General features: G+C 36.2%; 1 protein-coding gene across 1 annotated transcript in view; it reads left to right on the forward strand.

Moving 5' to 3' along the window:
- Positions 1–26,491, forward strand: part of LOC116275826 (protein unc-13 homolog C-like) — a 236,563-nt gene that overhangs the window by 141,293 nt on the left and 68,779 nt on the right. The window contains exons 10-12 of the mRNA XM_031668658.1: positions 9,800–9,923; positions 12,645–12,701; positions 17,624–17,704. Of these exons, the coding sequence (XP_031524518.1) occupies positions 9,800–9,923; positions 12,645–12,701; positions 17,624–17,704 (262 nt within the window). The remainder of the gene's footprint in view (positions 1–9,799; positions 9,924–12,644; positions 12,702–17,623; positions 17,705–26,491) is intronic.

Genomic DNA, 26,491 nt, shown 5'->3' on the forward strand with positions numbered 1-26,491 from the left:
CTCTGCCCAAAAGATCCTAGATCTGATAAACAACTTTAGCAAAGTTTCAGGATACAAAATTAATATACAAAAATAAGTAGCATTTCTATATACCAATAGCATCCAAGGTGAGAGCCAAATCAAGAACACAGTTCCATTCACAATAGCCACATAAACACACACAAGAAAAACCCTAGAAATACAGCTAACGAGGGAGCTGAAATTTCTCTAGAACAGGAATTCAAAATACTGCTGAAAGAAATCAGAGATTACACAAACAAATGGAAAAATATTCCATGCTCATGGATAGAATCAGTATTGTTAAAATGGCTATATTACCAAAGCAATTTATACTTTAAATCCTATTATTATCAAACTACCAGCAATATTTTTCACAGAATTAGAAAAAAACAATTTCAAAATTCATTTAGAACCAAAAAAAAAAAAAAAGAGTCTGAATAGTCAAAGCAATCCTAAACAAAAAGAACAAAGCCAGAGGCATCATAGGACCCAACTTCAAACTATACTACAAAGCTACAGTAATCAAAACAGCATGGTACTGGTACAGAAACAGACACATAGACCAATGAAATGGATTAGAGAACCTAGAAATAAAGCCACACACCTACAACCATCTGATCTTCAACAAAGTCAACAAAAACAAGCAGGAAGGGAAAGAACTTCCTAGTCAATAAATGGTGTTAGAATAACTGGCTAGCCATATGCAGAAGATTAAAAGTGGACCCTTTCCTTTCACTGCTATAAAAATCAACTCAAGGTGGATTAAAGACTTAAATGTAAAACCTAACACTATAAAACCCTAGAAGAAACCTAGGAAAAACCATTCTGGACATAGGCCCTGGCAAAGTTTTATGATGAAGATTCCAAAAGCAATTGCAACAAAAACTAAAAACGAAAAATAGTACTAATTAAAGAGCTTCTACACAGCAAAAGAAACTATTGTCAGAGTAAACAGACATCTTACAGAATAGGAGAAAATATCTGCAAACTATGCATTTGACAATGGTCTGATATCCAGACTCTATAAGGAGCTTAAATAAATTAACAAGCAAAAAAAAAAAAAAAAATTAAAATGAGCAAAGCATATGAGCAGACACTTCTCAAAAGAAGACGTACAAGCAGCTAATAAGCATAAAGAAAAATGCTCAACATCACTAATCATTGGAGAAATGAAAATCAAAACCACAGTGAGATACCATCTCACACTGGTCAGAATGACTATTAGTAAAAAGTTTAAAAATAACATATCCTGATGAGGTTGTGAAGAAAAGAGAATGCTTATACACTGCTTGTAGGAATGTATGTTCATTCATCCACAGTGGAAAACAGATTGGAGAGTTCTCAACGAACTTAAAACAGAACCTCAATTCAACCCAGCAATCCCATTACTGGGCATCTATCCAAGGAATATAAATTGTTTTACCATAAAGACATATGCATGCATATATATGTTCATTGCAGCACTGTTCACAATAGCAAAGACAAGGAATCAACCTAAATGCCCATCAATGGGAGACTGGATAAAGAAAATGTGGTACATATATATCATGGAATACTACACAGCCATAAAAATGAATGAGATCATGACCTTTGCAGCAACATGCATGGAACTGGAGGCCACTATCCTATGCAAACTAGCACGGGAACAGAAAACCAAATACTGCATGTTCTCACTTGTAAGTGAGAGCTACACACTGAGTACAAATAGGCACAAAATAGGGAACAGTAGACACTAGAGCCTACTTAAGAGTGGAGGGCGGGAGGAGGGTGAGAATCAAAAACTACCTATTGAGTACTATACTTGTTACCTGGGTGACGAAATAATCTGTACACCAAATACCCAAAGCATGCAGTTTTCCCATGCAATAAATTTGCACGTGTGCCCTCTGAATTTAAATAAGAGTTGGAAAGGAAAAAAAAGTTGGATACTCTTCCAGGTAATTAAACTTATTTAGTGCATTTCTTTTTCTTTCCATCTAAACTTTCCCACAGTCATAATTATAAAATATTTAAATAGGTAAGGATAAAAAAGAAATAACTCATAGGAAGAATCTCTTCTGTATACTATGACTTCTGTTTTAATTCCATTTACCTTTGGCTGCCTTCTTACTACATCAATAAGTCTAATGTTGTTATCCATTTAATGTCAATATTTAGTAGGAAAATTAAGCCTTATGTTTTGTTCTCTGTTGGGAAATATCTAGAAGATAGGTATATAGATAAGTAGATAATAGGATGTAGGTAGGGAAGTATGTGCGGAAGAAAGGAGAGAGAAAAGGGAAGAAGTAAAGAAAGAAAAGAAAGAGAGAAGGAGAAATACTTTTCCTCATTTCTTTACTTCGTTAATGTAGATTTTCACTTTTACAACATAATTGTCTATACATACATTCTCTGGACATTTTTATCTTAGCATATGACTCTTTTCTATGGACAACACAGAAATGGGTCATTATAAACACATGAGCATTGGTTGTGAATGTGATGGTGATGAACAGCAGGCCCAGGCAATCCCAATTCGCTTCAACCTCTCACTGGAATGCCTTCTGTTTTTTAGAAGTCCAATCAGTAGTTTGGAGATGTATTATTTATTATTAGAGAAACTATTTGCTTTCTATGTCCTGTGACTAAAGTTGTGGAACATAACAGAAAGTTTTGAGTAATCTTGGTACTTCCAACTATTAGCTGAGTGACTTTGACTCCATTTCACCATCTATAAAATGGGGCTAATAGATAAAATGGGTTGACTCTTATTTTCAGTACATTTTGATTCTTATTTGTACTCAGTCTTACTAAAGTATATTTAGAAGCAGAAAATTATGTCACCATATATGTCATATCATTTAATAATTGATGGAAAGAGATAATGTATAAAATTAGGAAATAATCTATGAGCTTTAAGTATTTGTAAAAGATATTTAAAAATTTCGAAAGAAATATGTCATGAAGAATTGCAGAAATCCTCGGGGCTAATTCAGAATGCATAACTTAAAAGCCACTGCATAGGGGAGATACTTAAAAGCCAGATATTGATTGTGTTTACAAGGAGCTAATAGATTAGGAGGAGAAATAAGAAAGGAACACAAATAAACATAAGATATAAAGTGATAATGAGTACAATATTTACTTCTACTTCAAAGAATGAATAAAAAATTGATTTGGTCTGGGTATTTAAAGGTGGATAAGGTTTTGATATATGAAAATGAGGGACAGGCATTCCAAGGGGAGGGAAAACAGCTAGGTAAATTTTCACGAAAATGCGATTAATTATATGACAGGAAATCTTTATTGCCAGCCAGTACACATGGCATTTGAAAATTGTCTGATTAATTAGTTTTGTATTCAGCCAATCTAGATAGCTCAGGTTCTGAAATATATGTTTTTCAGCTTACATTATCAGGTTGATTAATTCAGACTGAATTAAAGAGGCATTTGCTCGTTCGCCTTTATTTTCTATTATTTAAAATAAACAATAGAGGCTTGAAAGTCTTCAAGGTGGTTTGAGAAAATTCCCTTAGAAATCATGTTATATTATAAATGTATAAGCTCTTTTTGTCCTGTGCAGCCTCTCTAAATAAAACATCTTACTTCTTTATGTTACACTCTCTCCACCAAGACCTCACCACTTCACAAATTGAGGTGTAAGCTGCATTTTCAACTAGCAAAAATCCTACAACAAGCTGCGCACGTGACAATGATTTTATTCCTATTCTTTAAGTTCCAGTCTAAGCAGGATTAGTCAGCATGCCAAGTATGTGAGCTGACCATAAACACAAGATTAATTCTTAGACTTGGATCTTTGGAAAGTGGAAATGGTACATCTGCAGCAAAATTGGCAGAGTTATTGTGTCTCATACCAGGAATTTCTCTGTGGATAGCCTGTTTTATTCTTCCATGACACATCTGTTGCTTTCTACCCCATGTCCATGCCAAATACTCACCAGCAAGCTAGAAATAGTACCCTTGAAAAACAGTTTTCAAATTACAGGAGCTGGAGTTCCACATACATGCCTCAGGGGTCCCCAACCTTCCTCTTTATCCAGACAAGTTTGCTTTCACATATTTTTATATATTGGGCTTTTACATACATAGTGTTAGGATAAATACTTTAACACAAAAATGTGTCTTGAAAATCTCTCCACGTGCCTCTCACATGTCACATACCTTTCAATGTTATCCATTGTAATTATATAAATATAATTATGTATATCTTTAAATATTTAAAACAGCCAAATCTGTCTATCATGACTAGAGCCCAGGTTATAATTTCTGAGTCCAAAAGCATACAGAGTTGCATTATAGGGAGTCAATGAGGCTGCCCTGAAATATATGACCCATCTTTGGCTCTCTGTGAAACAGATTTAATTCACTCAGAGACTCAAAGAGGCCAGGGTCGTATCATAGTATATTTAATATAGTATTATTATATTATAGTATATTTAATAGATATTTATGCAGCACTGTGTCTTCATATACAGGCTCAACTTCCTACATAAGCACATTCGTCAGAGGCAGTATGGGACATTGGAAGACAGGCTGGATTTAGAAGAAAAGAGTCAAACTTTGAATCTAACTTACTAGCTTCACTTCCGTGGACAAGTACCCAAGCCTCTCTGTGCCTGTTTTTGAGTTGTAATATGGGTATAATAGTAAATGAGAAACATATATAGAAGAAGTTTCTAAAGAATAGCTTGTAGAGGTATTATACAAATGCTAGATACTGTTACATCATTACATCACCGTGAGAAGAATTTGTAAGGAATACCTTACACCTATTAAAATTGGTAAATTTTTATCCTTGATTGAAATTATATATACCTTTCCCATGTTGTTATGTTGGTCCAGTGCCCAGTAGTGCTGAAAATGTATTTCCTTGGTGTTCCTAGACCATGAACATGGGCATATACTATGTTGGGGCGAGGGTGAAAATGGTGTGCTTTGGGAGAGTGACTCCCTGTGGTGAAGGTCTGCCTTCTGCTACTGTAACATGGGTTAAAAATATGGGTTCTGTTGTCCTTTTCTCAACTGTCATGCCAAACCTTGGTGACTAATATCAGAAATTGCTCTAGGTTTAATAAGTATTAAATATGAATAAAAGGGATCATTTGCCTTTAAAGATATTTTACTTTGTGTGCTTTAAAAGTTATTTTTCATTGGTTTCGAACGTATTTATTTCTGCCTTGATTTTGTTATATACCCAGGAGTCATTCAGGAGCAGGTTGTTCAGTTTCCATGTCGTTGGGCGGTTTTGAGTGAGTTTCTTAATCCTGATTTCTAATTTGATTGTGCTGTGGTCTGAGAGACTCTTCATTATGATTTCTGTTCTTTTGCATTTGCTGAGGAGTATTTTACTTTCAATTATGTGGTCAACTTTAGAATAAGTGTGATGTGGTGCTGAGAAGAATGTATATTCTGTTGATATGGGGTGGAGAGTTCTGTAGAAGTCTATTAGGTCTGCTTGGTCCAGAGCTGAATTCAAGTCCTGAATATCCTTGTTAATTTTCTGTCTCGTTGGTCTGTCTAATATTGACAGTGAGGTGTTAAAGTCTCCCACTATTATGGTGTGGGAGTTTAAGTCTCTTAGTAGGTCTCTAAGAACTTTATGAATCTGGGTGCTCCTGTATTGGGTGCATATATATTTAGAATAGTTTATTCTTCTTGTTGCATTGATCCCTTTACCATTTTGTAATGCCCTTCTTTGTCTCTTTTGATCTTTGTTGGTTTAAAGTCTGTTTTATCAGAGACTAGGATTGCAAACTCTGTGGTTTTTTTTTCTTTCCATTTGTTTGCTAAATATTCCTACATTCCTTTATTTTGAGCCTATGTGTGTCTTACCACATGAGATGGGTCTCCTGAATACAGCACACTGATGGGTCTTGACTCTTTATCCAATTTACCAATCTGTGTCTTTTAATTGGGGTATTTAGCCCATTTACATTTAGGATGAATATTGTTATGTGTGAATTTGATCCTGTCACTATGATGCTACCTGGTTATTTTGCCTGTTAGTTGATGCAGTTTCTTCATAGTGTCGATGGTCTTTACAATTTGGTGTTTTTGCAGTGGCTGGTACCAGCTTTTCCTTTCCACATTTAGTGCTTCCTTTAGGAGCTCTTGTAAGGCAGGCCTGGTGGTGACAAAATCTCTCAGCATTTGCTTGTCTGTAAAAGATTTTATTTATACTTCACTAATGAAAACACAACATACCAGAATCTCTGGGACACAGCTAAAGCAGTGTTGAGCAGCAAATTTATAGCACTAAACGCCCACAGGAGAAAGACGGAAAGATCTAAAATCAACACACTAACATCAAAATTAGAAGAACTAGAGAAGAGAAAACAAATTCAAAAGCTAGGAGAAGACAAGAAATAACTAAGATCAGAGGAGAACTGAAGGAGATAGAGACATGAAAAACCCTTCAAAAAATCAATGAATCTAGGAGCTGGTTTTTTGAAAAGATTAACAAAAGAGATAGACTGCTAGCCAGATTAATAAAGAAAAAAAGAGAGAAGAATCAAATAGACACAATAAAAAATGATAAAGGGGATATCACCACTGATCCCACAGAAATACAAACTACCATCAGAGAATACTATAAACACCTCTACGGAAATAAACTAGAAAATTTAGAACAAATGGATAAATCACTGGACACATACACCCTCCCAAGGCTAAACCAGGGAGAAGTCAAATCCCTGAATAAACCAATAACAAGTTCTGAAACTGAGGCAGCAATTAATAACCTACCAACCAAAAAACAGCCCAGGACCAGACAGATTCACAGTTGAATTCTACCAGAGGTACAAAGAGGAGCTGGTGCTATTCCTTCTGAAACTATTCCAAACAATAGAAAAAGAGAGACTCATCCTTAACTCATTTTTTGAGGCCAGCATCATCCTGATACCAAAACCTCGCAGAGACAGAACAAAAAAAGAGAATTTCAGACCAATATCCCTGATGAAGATTTATGCAAAAATCCTCAATAAAATACTGGCAAACCGAATCCAGTAGCACATCAAAAAGCTTATCTACCATGATCAAGTCAGCTTCACCCTGGGATCCAAGGCTGGTTCAACATACGCAAATCAATAAATGTAAAACATCACATAAACAGAACCAGTGACAAAAAAAAACATGGTTATCTCAATGGATGCAGAAAAGGCCTTTGATAAAATTCAGCATGCCTTCATGCTAAAAACTCTCAATAAAATAGGTACTGATGGAATGTATCTCAAAATAGTAAGAGATATTTATGACAAACCCACAGCCAATACCATACTGAATGGGCAAAAGCTGGAAGCATTCCCTTTGAAAACCAGCACAAGACAAGGATGCCCTCTCTCACCACTCCTATTTAACATAGTATTGGAAGTTCTGGCCAAGGCAATCATGCAAGAGAAAGAAATAAAGGATATTTGGATAGGAAGAGAGGAAGTCAAATTGTCTCTGTTTGCAGATGACATGATTGTATATTTGGAAAACCCCATTATCTCAGCCTAAAATCTCCTTAAGCTGATAAGCAACTTGAGCAAAGTCTCAGGATACAAAATCAATGTGCAAAAATCACTAGCATTCCTATACACCAATAACAGACAACAGAGAGCCAAATCATGAGTGAACTCCCATTCACAATTGCTACAAAAGAGAATAAAATACCAAGGAATACTACTTAGAAGGGAAGTGAAGGACCTCTCCAAGGAGAACTATAAAACACTGCTCAAGGAAATAAGAGAGGACACAAACAAATGGAAATAAATTTCTTGTTCATGGATAGGAAGAATCAATATCATGAAAATGGCCATAGTGCCTAAAGTAATTTGTCAATTCAATACTATCCCCATCAAGCTACCTTTGACTTTCTTCACAGAATTAGAAAAAACTACTTTAAATTTCATATGGAATAAAAAAAGAGCCCATATAGCCAAGACAATCCTAAGCAAAAAGAACAAAGCTGGTGGCATCACACTACCTGACTTCAAACTATATTACAAGGCTACAGTAACCAAAACAGCATTGTACTGGTACCAAAACAGGTATCTAGACCAATGGAACAGAACAGTGGCTTCAGAAATAATGCCACACATCTACAACCACCTGATCTTGGACAAACCTGACAAAAACAAGCAATGGGAAAAGGATTTCCTCTTTAATAAATAGTGTTGGGAAAACTGGCTAGCCATATGCAGAAAACTGAAAGTGAACCCCTTCCTTATACCTTATACAAAAATTAACTCAAGATGCATTTAAATCTAAGACCTAAAACCAGAAAATCCCTAGAAGAAAACCCATGATTATCTCAACGGATGCAGAAAAGGCCTTTGATAAAATTCAACACGCCTTCATGCTAAAAACTCTCAATAAAATAGGTATTGATGGAACATATATCAAAATAATAAGAGCTATTTATGACAGACCCACAGCCAGTATCATACTGAATGGGCAAAAGCTGGAAGCATTCCCTTCGAAAAACCATTCAGGACATAGGCATGGGCAAACACTTCATGACTGAAACACAAAAAGCAATGGCAACAAATGCCAAAATTGACAAATGGAATCTAATTAAACTAAAGAGCTTCTGCACAGCAAAAGAAACTATCATCAGAGTAAACAGGCAACCTACAGAATGGGACAAAAGTTTGCAATCTATCCATCTGACAAAGGTCTAATATCCAGAATCTACAAGGAACTTAAACAAATTTACAAGAAAAAACAAACAAACAAACAAAAACATCAAAAAGTGGACAAGGGATATAAACAGACACTTCTCAAAAGAAGACATTTATGCGGCCAAGGAACATATGAAAAAAAGCTCATTATTACTGGTCATTAGAGAAATCAAATCAAAACCACAATGAGATACCATCTCACACCAGCTAGAATGGCAATCACTAAAAGTCAGGAAACCATGGATGCTGGAGAGGATGTGGAGAAATAGGAACGCTTTTACACTATTGGTGGGAGTGTAAATTAGTTCAAACATTTTAAAAGACAGTGTGGCAATTCCTCAAGGATCTAGAACTAGAAATACCATTTGACTCAGCAGTCCGATTACTGAGTATACACCCAAGGGATTAGAAATCATTCTACTATAAAGACACATGCACATGTTTGTTTAGTGCAGCACTATTCACAATAGCAAAGACTTGGAACCAACCCAAATGCCCATTAATGATAGACTGGGTAAAGAAAATGTGGCACATATATACCATGGAATACTATGCAGCCACAAAAAGGGATGAGTTCATGTCCTTTGCAGGGACATGGATGAAGCTGGAAACCATCATTCTCAGCAAACTAACACAGGAACAGAAAACGAAACAATGCATGTTCTCACTCATACGTGGGAGTTGAACAATGAGAACCCATGGACACAGGGAGGGGAACACCACACACCAGGGCCTGTTGCAGGGTAGAGGGCTGGGGGAGGGATAGCGTTCAGAGAAATATCTAATGTAAATGTGCAGTTGATGGGTGCAGCAAACCACCATGGTACGTGTATACCTAGGTAACAAACCTGCACATTCTGCACATATGTCCCAGAATTTAAAGTATAATGGAAAAAAGGAATTTTTCTTTCCAAAGCCCGTTGATTTAGAAAACAACGTAAGAAAAGAAGTATGCTGATTTCATTTTCTATCAAATAGAGAGAATTATCTAATGTACAGAATCATGAAATAGTTTTTTGATATTATACATTTTGTATAATAATTTAGTAAATGGAATTTAGCATTTGAAAATTGTAAAGGCCTAAATTGATACCTTGATATGAAATTTAAAAGTGAATAGATATTTTTTTTTTCAGATTAAGTCTCTCAGCAAAAATCTGTGAGAAAACAGTCCTAAAGCGAGTTTTGAAAGAGTTATGGAAGCTAGTTCTCAATAAAATAGAAAAACAAATCGTTCTTCCTCCTCTGACAGATCAAACAGTAAGTATATAAAGTTTAGTTATGCTTCCACTAACCCATCTGTTTTTGGTTTAAGTGAATGGTTTTCATCCAGATGAAATACTAATTAAATCCCTTTTGGGAAAAAGTGTTTGGTATCCAGTTTCTTAACAATGATCATATAAATTATAGTTTCCTATCCAGCCCATTTTAAATAGTGGCAATAGCAGTCAAACTTCGTGTTGTTTGACAGTCAGAACTTAACCTCTTAAAACATGTATCAAAGTTCTATTTATAGTGTTATCTGGTTTACACATGTAGTTTTTATTTAATTTTACTGACCTCAAGAAAATAGAATTAAGATACGATGTATCCACTGTGCTTCTTTCTTAAATTTTACAGTTTAAGGAGATAGTTATACCACTGCTATTTGGATTTTTTTTTTTTTAACCTTTCAATTATGCTTTCATCTCTTGCCTCCCCACTTGGAGGTTAATAGAGGAGGCACCTTTTAGTGAATCTGAAGAATGCGTTTGTATTGCACAAACAAAAAGGAAAAGAACCAGAAAGATCAATTGGCTGCAAAGTTAGACAGTGGTTATCTCTGTTCACATATCCTGAGCCAAACAAGGGAAAAATAACACTAACAAGCACCTGTTATGGGGTAATGTATTTTTTCTCCATGACTGAGGAAGATAAATTGATGCAAATAATGAGTAAGTATAAATGGAAATAAAATATGTATTATTATACATTAGTTATACACACTCAGTCCATGTTTATCCAGTGAAAGCATATGCCTAGAAAACATTTTCTTATAAAGTGTTCCAAGATGCAAATATGCATATGTTTTTGTTGATTTACTGCCAGACAGTGAGTGATAAAATATAAATTACTTTGAGTTTCACTTAATGCCGTGAATGTGTGGTTTAATGATTTTATAGCCTACATATATATAGGTTCCAAGTCACATTTGTAAATACACACACACACACACACACACATTTTACTTCAATACATAATATATTTCCATAACACCAGTTAGCAATCAAGTAACTGTTCAATAGAGGAATATCAGTATAATCTGGAAGTTCGGTTGGTTTATATATAAATTTCCCTAGGTCAGAGGCTCTGGAATATAATACAAAAACTATAACATCAGCAGAAAAAGAACAAAAGCTGTCACTTTGGCTACTTCACAGACCCGTTTTAAAAAGGAAAAAAGAGGAGAGTAACTGTACATGGGCTCCCTCTCCGGAAAACGGACCCTTGCATGACTGTCACAATGGCCGGCTACTTTCCCCCTCTGCTGGTAGCTCCACTTGCATGAGCATTGTCTCAGCCCACTATTGAACTCTGCTGTCTTGTTGTTTTGTTTATTTTGCATTTATTTATTTATTTATGTATTTAGAGACAGGGTCTCGCTCTTTCGCCCAGACTGGAGTGCAGTGGCATGATCTCAGCTCACTGCAAGCTCCGCCTCCCGGGTTCATGACATTCTCCTGCCTCAGCCTCCTAAGTAGCTGGGACTACAGGCGCCCGCCACCACGCCTGGCTAATTTTTTTGTATTTTTAGTAGAGACAGGGTTTCACCATGTTGGCCAGGATATTTTGCATTGTTAATGTTCCTTAAGGCAACCATTAGCTTCACTGAGTTCCCTGTTAGCTGTCCAAGCCATATCCCAAAGTAGCAGTTATGGTTTTGATAGTTCTTTAGTAACAGAATTGCAAGGGCTTGGACTGTTCTGCCCATTGCTGTTTTTCCCATAAGTCCTATTATTTTTAGTGTGAAATTTTGTAGAATATGAGGTTTTTCTAGAATGCATATATTATGTTACAGAAATGGCATTTCATTTTCTGTATAAAGTTTTCCCTAGGAAAGTTTACTATCACCTAAAATTTCTCTAGCATTGAGATATCCAAGTATGAATACATATCATTTATTCATTCATTAAATAAATATTCTTTGAGCTCCTACTATGTACTAGCCACTGTGCCAGGTGACGGGGCAAAATATGAGCACAATTAACCACGGTTGCTATTCTCAAACTTATAGTCTTCAATTCTCCAATAAATATACACACTCCAATAAATAACTAGATAACATTTGTTCAGAATAGCTAATTTTCCTTCCTGTGAAAATATTTCAAGCTGTAATGAACTTGGCCAAATTTAGTACTTTTCCAGTCACACGTTCCAACAGACATGACTCTAGTTTTTCATTCTAGTAAAGCATTGGATGGTTTGTTCCAGTGTTTTTCAAATTCATTTCCCCAGGGCCTTGGGGTTCTAGAGAAAGCCTCTGGCTGAGGGAGGGGTTAAGAGGGTAGGTCGCTAATAGATTGGACAGCATTTTAGAAGGTGCAATTCCACCTTCTTTAGCCCCGTATCTTCAGATTTTGCATACATTTATTTTTGCAGGGAGTAGAATGAGGAAGTTGCCTCTTCTAAAAATAAATGAATAAAAGTTAAAGATCACTGATTTAATCCATATACTACATTAAACTGGCTACATGAGTAGCAACCCATTCCTTAACCTAAACTTAAGACTTTCAGAAGTGGAACACCTATAAGGACTGTTATACTGCCAGCACTATTAGATATATTTGACCCAATCTTTATAATAGACCAATTAAGGGCATCTGGCATAAGCCATAACTCTAATAAGGGAAATAAAGAAATTCTCTGTTGACTGCATTTCTATTGTGACTAATACTGAATATCTTAAGACTGCGCCTTCTCTCACTTTTTCTTTGTTTCTAGGGACCCCAGATGATTTTTATTGCAGCTAAAGATCTTGGACAATTATCCAAACTGAAGGTAATAAAAATAAGGAAGTTACTCATTCATGGAAAGTAGTGAGTTAACTACAGTTCTGCAAGCATCCTCTCCTAGTAATAGTATCTAGTATGGCAGGATTAAGAAGATGTATGTCTGTGATTTCACAATCTGCTTTAGGAATTTTTAACTTTGTATTGCAGCATTGAGCATTATTGCTTCTGGATTAAATTAGAGAGCATATTTTCTTTCATATATTAAACTGGCTTGGTATGAACAAAGACAAAATGGAACACTGCATAGAAATCCAGTGAAGTCTAGAGAAGTCTTAAAACCAAGAAATGTAGTATGGGAAAATGAAATTCATCAAAGCAGACACAACTCGTCAACATGTTCAATCCCATTACAAGTGGGGGATGTTCTGACTAAATGACCCTGTGCTTAGTCCTAATTTGAGATTCCCAAAACTCTGGATTTTCACAGGAAACTTCAGTCCCTGTTCCTGTAGCATAGGAACTTGACTGGCTAAAATACATGCTATTTTTATTCCATTTCTACCTACTAGAATATAGTTAAGAGATGAGTTCCGGACACAGGTAACCTTGGTTCAAATTCTTCCTTAACTGCTTCCTACTATGTGACATGGGCCAAAGTATTTAACCTCCCTAATCTTCAGATGTGGCTCTAGTAAAATGCAAAAAAATAATAATAATAACAGTTACAAGGATGTTGTGAGTATAAATGAGACAACATATACATTATCTTTGCTTGGTAACTGCAAAGTATATGTCATCTCCCAGTTGCAGAGGGAGCGATCTTCATTTCTCCCTGAGCTGGTAGCTCAAAGTTAGGTGCCATTGAGTATTGGATTGTTTCATATGTACAGCACAGGGAAAAAACAAAATGTATAGTTATGTACTGTGGTAAAATATGTGCCTTATCATTTCAGTATTCTATTTTATCATATACCTTATCCCATTCCTAATACAAAAATTAAAACCAAGAATCCATCTGGAAGATATAGCTATCACCTGAAGTTGTTACTCACAGGTGTTCAGTGCTATTGATGGTTGGAAGGAAAGATAAAAGGTAGATGTCACTGCCAAACTATTATTTTGGATCTTGGATCTCTATCCCTTTCTTTATCCCTTTTATTACCTCTCTGGGATTTCTGGAGCCTAGTTTGAAAAGTGGATTTATACACTGCTGAAGTTTCTCACATAAAACCATGAAGGTGAAATAACATAGGTCTTATTGCAAAAGAAATGGCCCTGGCCATGCATCTAGTATCTGTGTGATGTTAGTAAGCGCACTCCATCTCCCCAGACTTCAGTTTCCTGAGTTGAATGTTCTATCAGCTAGAGGTGTTTCAGTTTCAAGTGATGGAAAGCCAAACATAAGCAAACAGGGAATTTACTGCTACATGAAATTTCATAGTCCAGGGGTAACTCTGGTTTCTGTGACTGCTTGATTAGGGATTCCAACAATGTCACAGGACCCAGATACTCACTACCTCTCGACTCTGCCCTTCTCCTTGTTTGATACATTGACATAACAGACCTTCATTTCTGTGTATAAGTTGGTTGTCTCTGCTCTCACATCCTTTGATGTAACATCTTTTCAACTTCAAATCTTGTAGAGAAAAACACCCATCTCAGTGCAGGGAATCACAGCAAAGTCTCCTGGAATATCAGTAGCTCTGAGGAAGTGTGATCACCATTCCCAAACCAGTCACTGTGGTCTGAGAAGTGTCATGTGCCAACTGGCTTAACTCCCACGCTCACCCTGAGGTTCGGGTACAGTCAACCCAATCCAAATCTTATGAACTCTGATCAAGATACAGGCTGGTTCCCTAGAGGGTATATACATGCTCTGTGGGAAAAATCAGGGTCCACAGAAAGCATAACACTTTAGCATGCTTTGTGATCCATTATTTTTTCAATTCACTGATTTCTTTTTTAATTCTAATAACCTAAAAGCACACTATACATACAATGACCTAACAGGATTATTTCAACAACACTGAAATAATATGAAGGACTAAAGGTAGTCTTTGTATCTATTGATGTTGAGAAAAATAACTTCATTCTATATCATATTCCATTATTGGCTTTTGAGTTTTTCATTTTTAAATTATCAGTCCATTTAGTTATTATTGTTTGAATTACAGAACAATAAATCTCCTACAGTATTATACAGAAACCTGAAACTCCAGCTGGCATGAAGAACTTCAAATTGTATAAAACTATTTCCTCTTATTTTATTAGAATGTCACTTCCATTTAAAAAAAATGTTAAACCGTGGGTCTTTAAATTTTTAATATATTAGTTTGAAAGCAGATTTGATGTGCTGAAAAGGTGCTACTTGAAATAATTGTACTGATAGAAAATTTCAGAATTCCTATTTAGGAGTATTGATAGATAACTGCCTAAAGGAACACAAGATCAAGAAAAGTAGAACAATGCGGGGAACTAATTGGTTTTCTGTGTTTGGCGATGATTTAGGATTAATTCATTAAACATGTATTTATTCAACAATTTGACATTTTCTATTACTTCATACTCTGGGACTTCATTAGGTGTAATATATACATTATATTATAATATATAATATGTAATATATATTATATATAATATATACATATTATAATGTATAATATATATTACAGAAAACATTTATAATGTGTATTATATAATACATATTATATATGCTATATATATAATGTATATATTTGCCTGACAGTATTTCATATAATCAGATTTATTTGACATAAAAGAAAATATGCATAAACCTTCAGGAACTGGTGATATAATATAAAAACCAATTGATGAAAATACACCTGAGACTCTGAGTTTACTGCATACTTTTTACTTGGGCAATAACTCATTGCTGGCCTCTTTCAGAGATCCCCTTACTTGAATGATCTGTTGCTAAATCCTAAAAAATTATTTCTAGTAAGAATTGTATTTCTAGAGCACCAGCATATATCACTTATTAGCATCTGTTAAAAAGTAATGTGACCACATTGTTAAACCAGTCAAGACTGATGAAGTCAGATAAATGTATTTAATAGAAAATAGTTTTAATTACTTGTCTGAAAGCATTTTACCCTATAATTCAGCAAACATTTCTATTACTCTTTGAGTCTCAATGGGTATATAATATTGCGATTTAAAAACTGTGAAATGAACTAATATGATTAACTTGAAATCCATGTATCAGAGAAAGATGCGGCCGGGCGCAGTGGCTCACGCCTGTAATCCCAGCACTTTGGGAGGCCGAGGCGGGAGGATCACGAGGTCAGAAGATCGAGACCACCCTGGCTAACACGGTGAAACCCCGTCTCTACTAAAAATACAAAAAATTAGCCGGGTGTGCTGGCGGGCGCCAGTAGTCCCAGCTACTCGGGAGGCTGTGGCAGGAGAATGGCGTGAACCCAGGAGGCGGAGCTTGCAGTGAGCCGAGATTGCGCCTCTGCACTCCAGTCTGGGTGACAGAGCGAGACTCCGTCCCCCCTCCCAAAAAAAAAAAAAAAACAGAGAAAGATGCAGTAAGATGTATAAATATATATCATGGATCCATGAAGCATTACACTATGTTGTTAGCAATATCCAAAGACAATGATTCTATTGAGGCATAAAAAAATCCTGTGACACACACTGAAGGAAGTACAATCCAATTACCAAATATTTACTGAGTGCCTAGCAGATAACAACTGCCAAAATAGACACTGAAAAGCTGAAAGAATGAGCCAGACATAGACAGATTGTTGTCTTCTGGAAGTCGTGGCAATTACTAAATAAAACAATAAGATAAGGGCCAAAATAGAAGGACAAGCCACTGGGTTTGATGGCATGGTTCGTGCATTGCACAAAAATGCTTACATAAAGGAGCAAGTGACAGCTGAAATTGAGCCCATGTTCCACTTGCCAAGCTGTATGCGTTGACTTGAAGCTGTCCTCTCATAAAAAAAATAAGACACTTTTTATTACTCACCAAAGGCACTGCTTTACTCATCATTCCATACCTGCTCAGAGCTATGTTCACCCACGTGGGTCTTCTAATTCACAGAGGCCCCTACATAAGTTTAAGCTCCAGAAGGACAAAAGTCTTCCCTGTATTAAACAATAGATCTCATTCTCTGTGAACAGTGCTGGCACATAATAAGCACTCAATAAATATTTGTTGAGTGTTGTTGTTTATATGACATAATGACAGCCCTGGGATGATTGTGTCAGTTTGGGGGGATCAGATATTTTTAAATTTTTCCCTTAGATTTTTATTTCCTTTATTATTTTCTTTTTCTGCCATAATTTCCCTAAATAAGCTTTCTATGATGGGTTGAAACAAGCCACAGTGAACAATGAAGAAAATCCATTGTAAAATAATGAAATAAGTTTTAAAATCAGTTCTAAACTATTTTAAATGATTATAAAATATTTAAAATCTTCACAGCCAAATTGAGTTAATTTCCGTGGGGCTTTTCCCAGGAACGAGTAAGAATTGAGGGTATCTAAGAAGAAGAATAAAATGGAGGCATTATATTTAAAGTAGACTTTATCAGTAATAATTGGGAGAGGCTTAAATTTGCTTCTTAAATCCTTTTCATGATTGACATTCCTCAGTGTGACAGACATAAACCAAGGAAGTCGGGTGAAAAAATTTCGTCACGCATTTTCCAGGTTTCTCTTTTTTCCCTAACAGTAGCTTGCAAGTGAAAATAAAACCACACCGCGATCAAAGCACTTCTTTTCAAGTAGACGTTTACCATTTTTTCCTTTGACAATGTGGAGATTTATAAAATATATGACCAAACAATCATTTCATTTTAAATGCTTTCATGTGCAGAAGATATTTCAAATAGGGAATTTTGCATATGGGGATAATACAGATTATGTTTTAAAGTAAACATAATGAACACATGAACTGGTTGTTTTATAAGCAATTCCTACCCTGTTTTCCAGGAGCATATGATTCGAGAGGATGCCAAGGGTCTGACGCCAAGACAATGTGCTATAATGGAGGTAGTCCTGGCTACCATCAAGGTAAGGTTATGATGTTCCTATATATACATCCAGAGAGGCCCCCATTTACCTACAGAGATAGGTAGCCCTGATCTTAGCCATGTATCAGTAGAGCTGTGCCATTCAAAGAGATAGTAGATAGTTGAATAGATATAGGTTGGTGCAATAGTAATTGTGGCTTTTGCCATTGATACTGTTGCACCAACCTAATACATTCCTGGAGGATGCCAGATTTAGCCCTGTCTGTCTCCTTATGACATCCACAATACACTGTTCTTATACTTGTTTCCTTTGTCTCTCTCTAAAGCGTAAGTGAAACCTATGTTGTAATATATGTTCTCAAAGAAAGACATGTACCCTAAAACCCAGATAAACAGATGCTTCAGGAATATTTTGGGTTGCCAGAATTTGTTTTTATATGTTTTCTATGCATGTTGAAATTATTTTTAAAATATCAACCCTCCCTTCTCACTTAGTAAGTAAATAATTTCATTTCATTTTCTGCTGAAAACCCAAAGACGTTGTGTTGTACGCATCAACTGTTTTCATAGCCAAAGGTTAACTAAAAGTTATCATAGTGTATGCTAAATGTGTGCATATCTCAAAATGTAACCCAGAAGTTATTTTCAAAAAATTTATTTCATATTAATATCCATATATATTTATATGTGAAAGTTTGTTAAAGAGTTTGAAAGATGAGTTCGTCGTCTAAATTCAAATTATGTCCAAAGTGTTCACTCTTCACTGGGGGAAGCATCTACTATCCAGAATGCGTGACTAGCATAGCTATTAACTATACTATAACTGTTAGGTACCATGAGCCATTTGTAGAGCACAGAACAGTTCTACTGGATAGAAACGATGGTATTCTTTTCAACAGAGTTCTATCTGAATAACAGTCACATCCTTTCACAAAACTGTCACCTTGTGGCTTTTGTTTTGCAGTTTCAGCATTTAATATGACACGGTCTTTTGCTGCTGCAGTGGTAACAACTGCCAAGTTAAAGTTGGAAGGTGAGAGTTTTGTGACACCTAGAGACACCTGGGTCACAGAAATGGAGTTTCTAAAGAGGTAGCAAGAATGTTGTCTGGAAATATGGAAAATTTGAAAAATAATTTTGAGGAAAAAATGGACAACATGAAAAAGAAATACAATAAAAAACTTTAAAAGTTTTTTAATTATTTTCAAAAATTTGTGGAAAAAATAACTAATTTTTGGAGTTTCAGTAGCACTAATAGCTACATATTAGGACATGCTAGTAGAATAAAATAAGGTCTGGCGTACACCATGAAGAGGAAGAAAAGAAAAAATTTTGGCATCTGAATTCAGCCCTTTGTGCATTTTATTAGGTCAATGCATGGCTTTAGGAAAGGAAGGAAAATGTGTTCTGTGGAAATAGGGAATGGTATTCACTGTGTTCACAGATCTGGCTTCTGTCTCTAACTTCAGCGTTGCTCTAATTTTTATTGATGAGGCCAGATGATCACCACCTGCCGACTGAGTTCTTCTCAGACTCTAAGACGATGTTGATCCTCAAGCAAATTCCTTTTATCTTGACAGCTCAACTATCCATTCTTCCTGTTTATATCATCTATACTGATATTTTAATTCAATCTCAGACACCAGACACTGGTCTTGTTCTTTGTGGACAAAACCACTATTTGGTGTCCAAGGTCCAATAAATGGCTCCATGCCATTTGTCTTGTTTCTCCAGGACTGGAGTCTGACTCTGGTCCTCCTGAGCCTCAGAGCCTGTGTCAGTTCTCCAGTCCCCCTCTTCCCTAACTTCTGTGATGCCAACTCTTTCTCTAGGCACCTCCATGCTAGGCCTGCTGTGCCTGCTATGAGACTCTCTTGACCCTGTGCCCTGCCCATCTGCCAAGGTATTCACCCGATATCTGATTTTCAGTGACTGTCATTAGTTTGCCAAAGCTGAGACTCCCTTTATCTTGTCTGTCTGTGAGATTTGCACCAACTTACTGTCCTACCAAACGCTAATTGTGAGATTGACTACAAAGGAATTCAGGAGAACGAAGAGTACAACTTAAAAGAGTTTTAATTCCAAGAGCAAGAAACTCAATGTCTACCCAGAGCCAAGCCAAAGGAGCACTATGATGCAAGCAGAGACCTTATGAGAAAGATGACCATAGATCAAAGGAGAACACGCTACCCATGCTAATTTCCGATGGCTGCTAAAGAGATAATCTTTAATTCCTCTTCAGCTCAGTTTAATTGAATAAGCTAGAAATGAGAAAACAAAAAAGGAAAGGCCTATGGAGTTTTTAGAATATAGGCTGAAATAATGTTTTACATTTTCAAATTTCTCTTATGTATATACATCATTTCATGTGATCCTTGTAAATATCCTGGGTGTTAGATAGGTCAAGAATGATTATTCACATTTGATAACTGAGAAAATTAAAAGTGAGGGGATTTTAGTTGTTTTTCCAACGCCATAGCTCTGCTAGTAATTGGCAAGGCTGAGAAAGGACTCCAAACTCTAAAGCCAGTGTCCTTGCTTCTATGTCACATTTTTTCAATAAGTATTTACAAAGTTTAAGTAAAGTGTAGCAGGCTAAAAGGGATACTTCTTCAGAGAGATTACTTCTTGCTATATTAAAATACTATGTCAATTACTTAGACTATTTTGTAATTATTTTTAAAATAATGTAAAACCTTTCAGCCTCTATACAAGCATTGATGAAAATATGAACTTTTCTAAATATTAAAACTTTAATTGGACTGGAACTATTTTATAACACCAGTCACATGTAGCTTCTACTGTAAGTCAAGAGTGTCAAATATGGCAGGAGTAACAAAAATTATGATCATCTGCTGCAGTTAGGATGGTTGGGCTTTGAGACATTCCATTTACCCGACAAAGCAACCAAATCAACAATGTTTGAAAGTAAAAGTAGAAAGCTGGCAGCTGTGAGACAGATAACCAGTTACCTAATCTGTGTGTGCAAACTAATAGGGAGGCCAATAGGGAAATTTTAAAGGAGTTCTAGCTGGACTTTGAGTTCCAACCCCATATCTCAGGAAGACTCAGGACTGACATGAGATTCCCCTAAATGTAGATTTCTTTCAAAGAGAAATAGCAGTTACACTTTGACTTGAAAAAATGCTGAATGATTTAATTTTTCCCACCCTTTTAAATTCCCCCAGAACCCTTGTTATAGGGGCCTGAACATGACACTATATTATATGTTGCAAATATATTTGGCATCATGCAGTGGCAATACTGAGGTTTCTCTAAAACTAATAAACGTGAATCAGGGCCCTCTAGAAATCTGCATTTCTTGGTATAAGGGAAGGAATTTAACTATACATTCAAATTTAGCTTTGGAACTTATTACTTTCTTGTTTAATCCTAGATAATACCATTTCTTATGCTCAGGACTCCAGGCAAACAGAAGAACATGATGATGAACCACATTTTATTCCTCTGCGTTTGTTACCCTCACAGAGGTTCTACCCTATCCTGCTATCCCCATTGCCCATGGGGTGATTCCAGTGGCTTTTTCTCAGCATCTTCTTTTCACTATTATAAGTAGTTTTGCCTTGGTTAAAATCCAGCTGCTCATGAGAAAAACAAAATAACCTACCTATGGAGGATTGCAATTCAAATATCATTATTTGAGAGCTTACTGTAGGTAGAAAATATGGTGAGCAATGAGGCGGTGGCTGGAGATGACAGCACTTGCCTTTGACTTGGGAACAAAACCATCTACAATCAGTAAAATAATTGTGGACAAAGGATGGGGGAGGGCAGAGAGGGTGATGAATTTTCTCTGACTGTCCAGGGAAAAGCTTCCCAGAGAAGGATATTTGGGAATGTAGAGGATAAAGAGGGAAAAAACAATGGGAGGAAGGCATTGCAGGCCTACAGAAAACATAGCATGAGTGACAGAAGAGAAGGCGTTGGTCAGCATGAAAACTTTAAATAGTCTAGTGTAGAAGAACCGATCATGACTGGCTGAGTATCACAGGGAATGAAAGAGGAACATTGGATTGGAGCCAGAATGCTGAGGCTTAAACACCAAAGTAAAGAATCTCAACTTCAGTTTGTCAGCAAAAGAGAAACACTGAAATATTTTATGGGCAGGAAGAGCATATTTTGATATGGTGTGTAAAAGAGGACTCCAGTTGTGGTAGAAAATAATTTTTAAAAATATCTGTCAAATAATTTCTAAAAAAATAAAACTTTAGTGGCTAACCTCTAAAGTTATAAAGTTAAGGTGGGTTATGATTATATCTAAGTTTGCAAAATGAGCTGTCTGCCTGGATTTGCCAAAAATATGATACAGGTGTTGGAAAGAACAAAGTAATGATGGAAAATTGCTACCAAAATAGTATATTTAACAAAAAAGGGAATTCTTCTTATAATCTTGTAAAGAAACAATAGCATGTTCCCATGAGTCAGTAAAAATACATTGTGAAAGATCTTCAATCTTGAAAAGTTTGAAGTGTTAAAAGAATTCAGAGTTTTATTGGGATTATAAAAAAAATAGCTTGCCAAGCATGCAGGCAGTATTTTTCCTGATTTTATAAAATTTAGCAGTACTTTTTTTTTTGCCTCTCAAATCACAACCAGGTCTCAAGTGCTTTATTTTCTGAAAAGTTATGAAGAAAAAAAAATCTAGTTATTTTTCAAGGTAAAGAAAATGATACTTTGTATATAGCTCCTTCCTACCCTCCAGGTGATAATAGTGCTCCTTGTCACACATCCTGACATTTGTGACACCAACATATTAATGTATCTAGGGTGGAAGCCTTTACAAAGGGCAGAAGATGGCTATGAATTACAAAAGTAAATAAAATACTGGAAACTATATGGGAAATTACACCACTAACAAGTATAACATCAGAATAGGAGGTGAATAAGAGAGAGAGAGAGAAAGACATCAATGTGCACATTATTCTCCTCTCCTATGGAAATAATAATACTACTTAAAAGATTATTGAAAGAAAATTACATGAGTCATCACATATAAAGCAATTAAAACAGGCATATAGAAAACGCTTCATAAATATTAAGTTGACACTTATATTGCCTGATGACTGGTTCATTTTGGAGGCTTCTCTTTCCACTCTTAAGCCCAAGACCCCACATACTCTACTGCAGCCAACGTGTTTCTTTTTTCCTCCTTTCCCAATAAACCCTTTAATTCCCTCTCAAAGGAGCTAACTATTAAATCTGACTCTTTCCCTCACCAATAGTTCAAGTCCTTAAGGCTTTGTCCTCTGGCCTTTTGGTTTCCTGTGCCCAGAACCTTTTCCCTATAAGAGCACAGCCCTGGTCAGATTCTTTAACACCTGAGACTCCCCTTTGAGAAGCAGTGCTGTTCCTTCTCTCCGGGAGTTTCTAGTCCAGATTAAAAGCTGAGAGAGAGAGGCACATTGAAAATGAAATAATGATACGTTTTAACTTACAGCAGTGTAAGAAATGGAACAGGTGATCCAAATACTAGTTGAGGGAAACAGATTTTAAAACATCATAAAGTTTTAGAGAATGTGATCAACCAGTATGAACTCAAGAGATCAGGAAAAGCTGTAATGGTCTTGAAGGACAGATGGGAGTTTACAGGCTGGATAGAAAGTTTTTTGGAGGAAGACTCATGACGTGAACATCAACAGGAAAAAAGGAATTTCACCATGGGAAGGCACAAGACAAGAAGGCTGGGAGGCAGTGAGTAGACCACTCTGTGGACTGGCCTGGACTGAACTAGGTGTTGGCATAATGAAGCAGTGTAAAATGAGGTTGATGGGAAATGTTTAGGTTGAAAATAAAGAGGTCCTTGTGTGCCCTCATTATGTTTCATAAAAGAGGATTCACTGATGATTTTGAAAACGTTATGCTAAAGTCATTTCAGCAATAGGAATCTTATAGAAATGCACAAATTAGATTGCATAGTTCAAGATTATAGTCAGAGATTTCAGTTCCATTTCTTTAGTTCCTAAGATGATGAGAGCTATCAGCAAGGTGGTGGCTTTAGGAGGAGAATGGGAAGGATGGATATGACTGACACAAGCCAGGGAGAGTTGTTGGAACTTGGCAACTGACTATGGGGCAGACGGGAAAAGGAGCCCAAAATGCCTCAGAGATTTCAGCCCCAGCGACTGAGAAAGCATGGTTCCACCAAGAAGAATGGAAGGCTGTTTTCCTAGTGCCATGTTGGAGTTAGATGCGATGGCAGGAACGTGGAAATAAATATTGAAGAACCTGCTTGAGATAGGGGCTGATGCTTAAAACACAATGCTGAGTTCTATGTTGAGTTCTATGTTATTCTGTCAACTAAATATATTTTTTACAATTGGAAAGAACTCCAGCCTTTACAAAGTTCTTCCAGTTAGAGCAATTACAAGTTTACAACACCAAAAGTAGAATGGATGTTTCTGCTACCATTCTATACATGAATTAACTGATAGCCTAAGAGGTTAAATAACCTATGCAAAAGTCCGACTGTATAAAGGACAGATGAAGAATTATATTTTCTAGCATATTATAAGGATCCGAGAATCAAAGAGGTTAAGAGGATTCTAGACTCTCAGAATTGGAAACATGACTCAGCATCTCCCACTCTTGCCACGTCATCTACAATGTTGTCAGCACATGGTCATCTGGGCACCACTTAATAGTGGCCAGTGATGAGACCTCACTAACTTACAAGTGGAAGTTTTGATTTTTAAGATGCACTATTATTGGAAATTTTTGATGAATGTATCAAAGAAAAATCTGCTCTCCTGCTGTGTATTGGTGCTCCTTCTGTTCTTTGGAACTACCATAAAATCATTCTGTTTCCTTTTCTGTGTGATAGACTTTCAGATATTAAACAAAACTATCATGCCATCCCATATCATCTGAAGCTGTTTATTGAATAACATGCCTCCTAGACCTTATGAAATTCTTATCACCTGTCTTTAAATAGCCTCCACTTTTCATATTTCTTATAAATGATGAAGCCCAAGAATGAACTTAATATCCCAGATGTGTTCTAACCAGCGAAGAATATTCCTGCCTTACCAAACCCTTATGCTTGACCTGTCTACCTATTTTTATGCATGATCAGATTTCACTTGCTTGAATAGCTGCCTTCTCACTTATGCAATTATGTTGAACTTGACAGCAAATAAATCTTTATGACTTTTTAAAAATTTCTGTTGTTAAGCCACATCACCCCCATTCTGTACTTTATGATAAACTTGAATATGAATATTTATTATGAATTCTGGCTTTTTAGTTTCCTCTTTGCCATCTCATTCTAGAAACGTTGACCCAGCATTCCAGACTACCAGGACCCTTCTAAAGCCAAATTTTGTCATCCAGTGTAACAACTTTAAGCTTCAGCTCAACTGCACATCTGTCAAACATGCTTTCTGCCTTTGTTTTTTTAAGTCCTTAGCAAAAATAAATATCAGCCATGATAGAGAGGAAGAGAGAATATCATCCAGCTAATATCTTTATCCTTCTTTGCACTAAACAACCAACTCCTCCACAGTCCTTCAACTGAGAAGTTACAAATTATTTTCTTCAATAAGGAGGAAATGACCTATCCTAATTGTTTTTTGCCCATTTTTTCCTGCTACTTTAGACCATTGTAAGTAAAACATCTGAACAGATCAAACTGAAGTTTCTTAGATTATACTGCAGGCCACAGAGGAATTATAAGAGACTAAGTCTTGGGCTTTTGTTTAGAATCCATGGAAAATAATGCACTTTTCACATGTGTAATGAAAACATCCGGAAGGCTTTAAACCCCACATTTACAAATTCCTTTCTAGCATGTTATCCCCCAAAAAAATGCCCATTATAATGAGTAGAAATCAACTATGCTGCACTGAGCTATGGATAGTGGGTTTTGTCTAATTATTAAGACATTTACTTCTATACATCACCCTCACATTTATATCCTTCAAACCCAGCCTCAGCAAAATGCGGATTCTACTCTCCAGTTCCTTCAGAGTCATGTGCATAGAGTCAAATTTGAATGTAAAATCTCTGAATGCCAAGATCCATGTAATAATTGCAGCCCCCTTTCTCCTGATTATCTGTGCCAGTAAGATAACCAGACTGGTGCTCGGAGATTCTCTCATTCCAGGTTTTGAACACTGTGTGAAAGGTTTTCATAAAGTAGCATTCTCGTCGAGTTTGCATTTGCATGACCATAGAAATCGCCTTCTTCATTGTTAGAGTGAGGAGCCTATGACATGTGTTATTTGACTGTGTCCATTGAACGGGATATTTTCATTCTTACCACCTGGCAATTTGTTTTCTCTTCTGACATAGCTACCCTCTGTCCTGGGTTTCTGTCTCGGGACATTTCATATTGTAAAATACACTCCAAAGACACAGGCATTAGTTTCTGCCCTTACAAAACTTCTATTCAGTAAATATCCTGCTAGAGACTTTAATGGAATAACAAGTAAAACTCTATGGTTAAAAAAGAGGAAGTCAGTTGAGTATCGTACCTAAAACTATAGGGACCCTTGGGTTTCCTCAGGTACAAGCACACACCTTATTTATGATTTCATTTCCTGATTAGTCCCCAAAGTCCCAGAGTCCTACAAAATAATGCCTTAGTATTGAAAATATGCCTTTCTAGAAAATTATTTTAAAAGATTCAGTACAAGTACTTAGTTGATGCCTTCATAGCTTAACCCCTTTTACCTTCTTCTATGAAGTTTTCCAGGCCCTCAATAATATCTCAGTTATATGAAGTTCAGTGACATTCTTCTATTCTTCCCAATCATATTCCATAAAACACTTGTATTCCCAAAGTATTAGCCCAGTGATATAGGTGGCC

Source organism: Papio anubis, chromosome 7 (genome assembly GCF_008728515.1).
Source record: "Papio anubis isolate 15944 chromosome 7, Panubis1.0, whole genome shotgun sequence".
NCBI classification, from domain to species: Eukaryota; Metazoa; Chordata; class Mammalia; order Primates; family Cercopithecidae; genus Papio; species Papio anubis.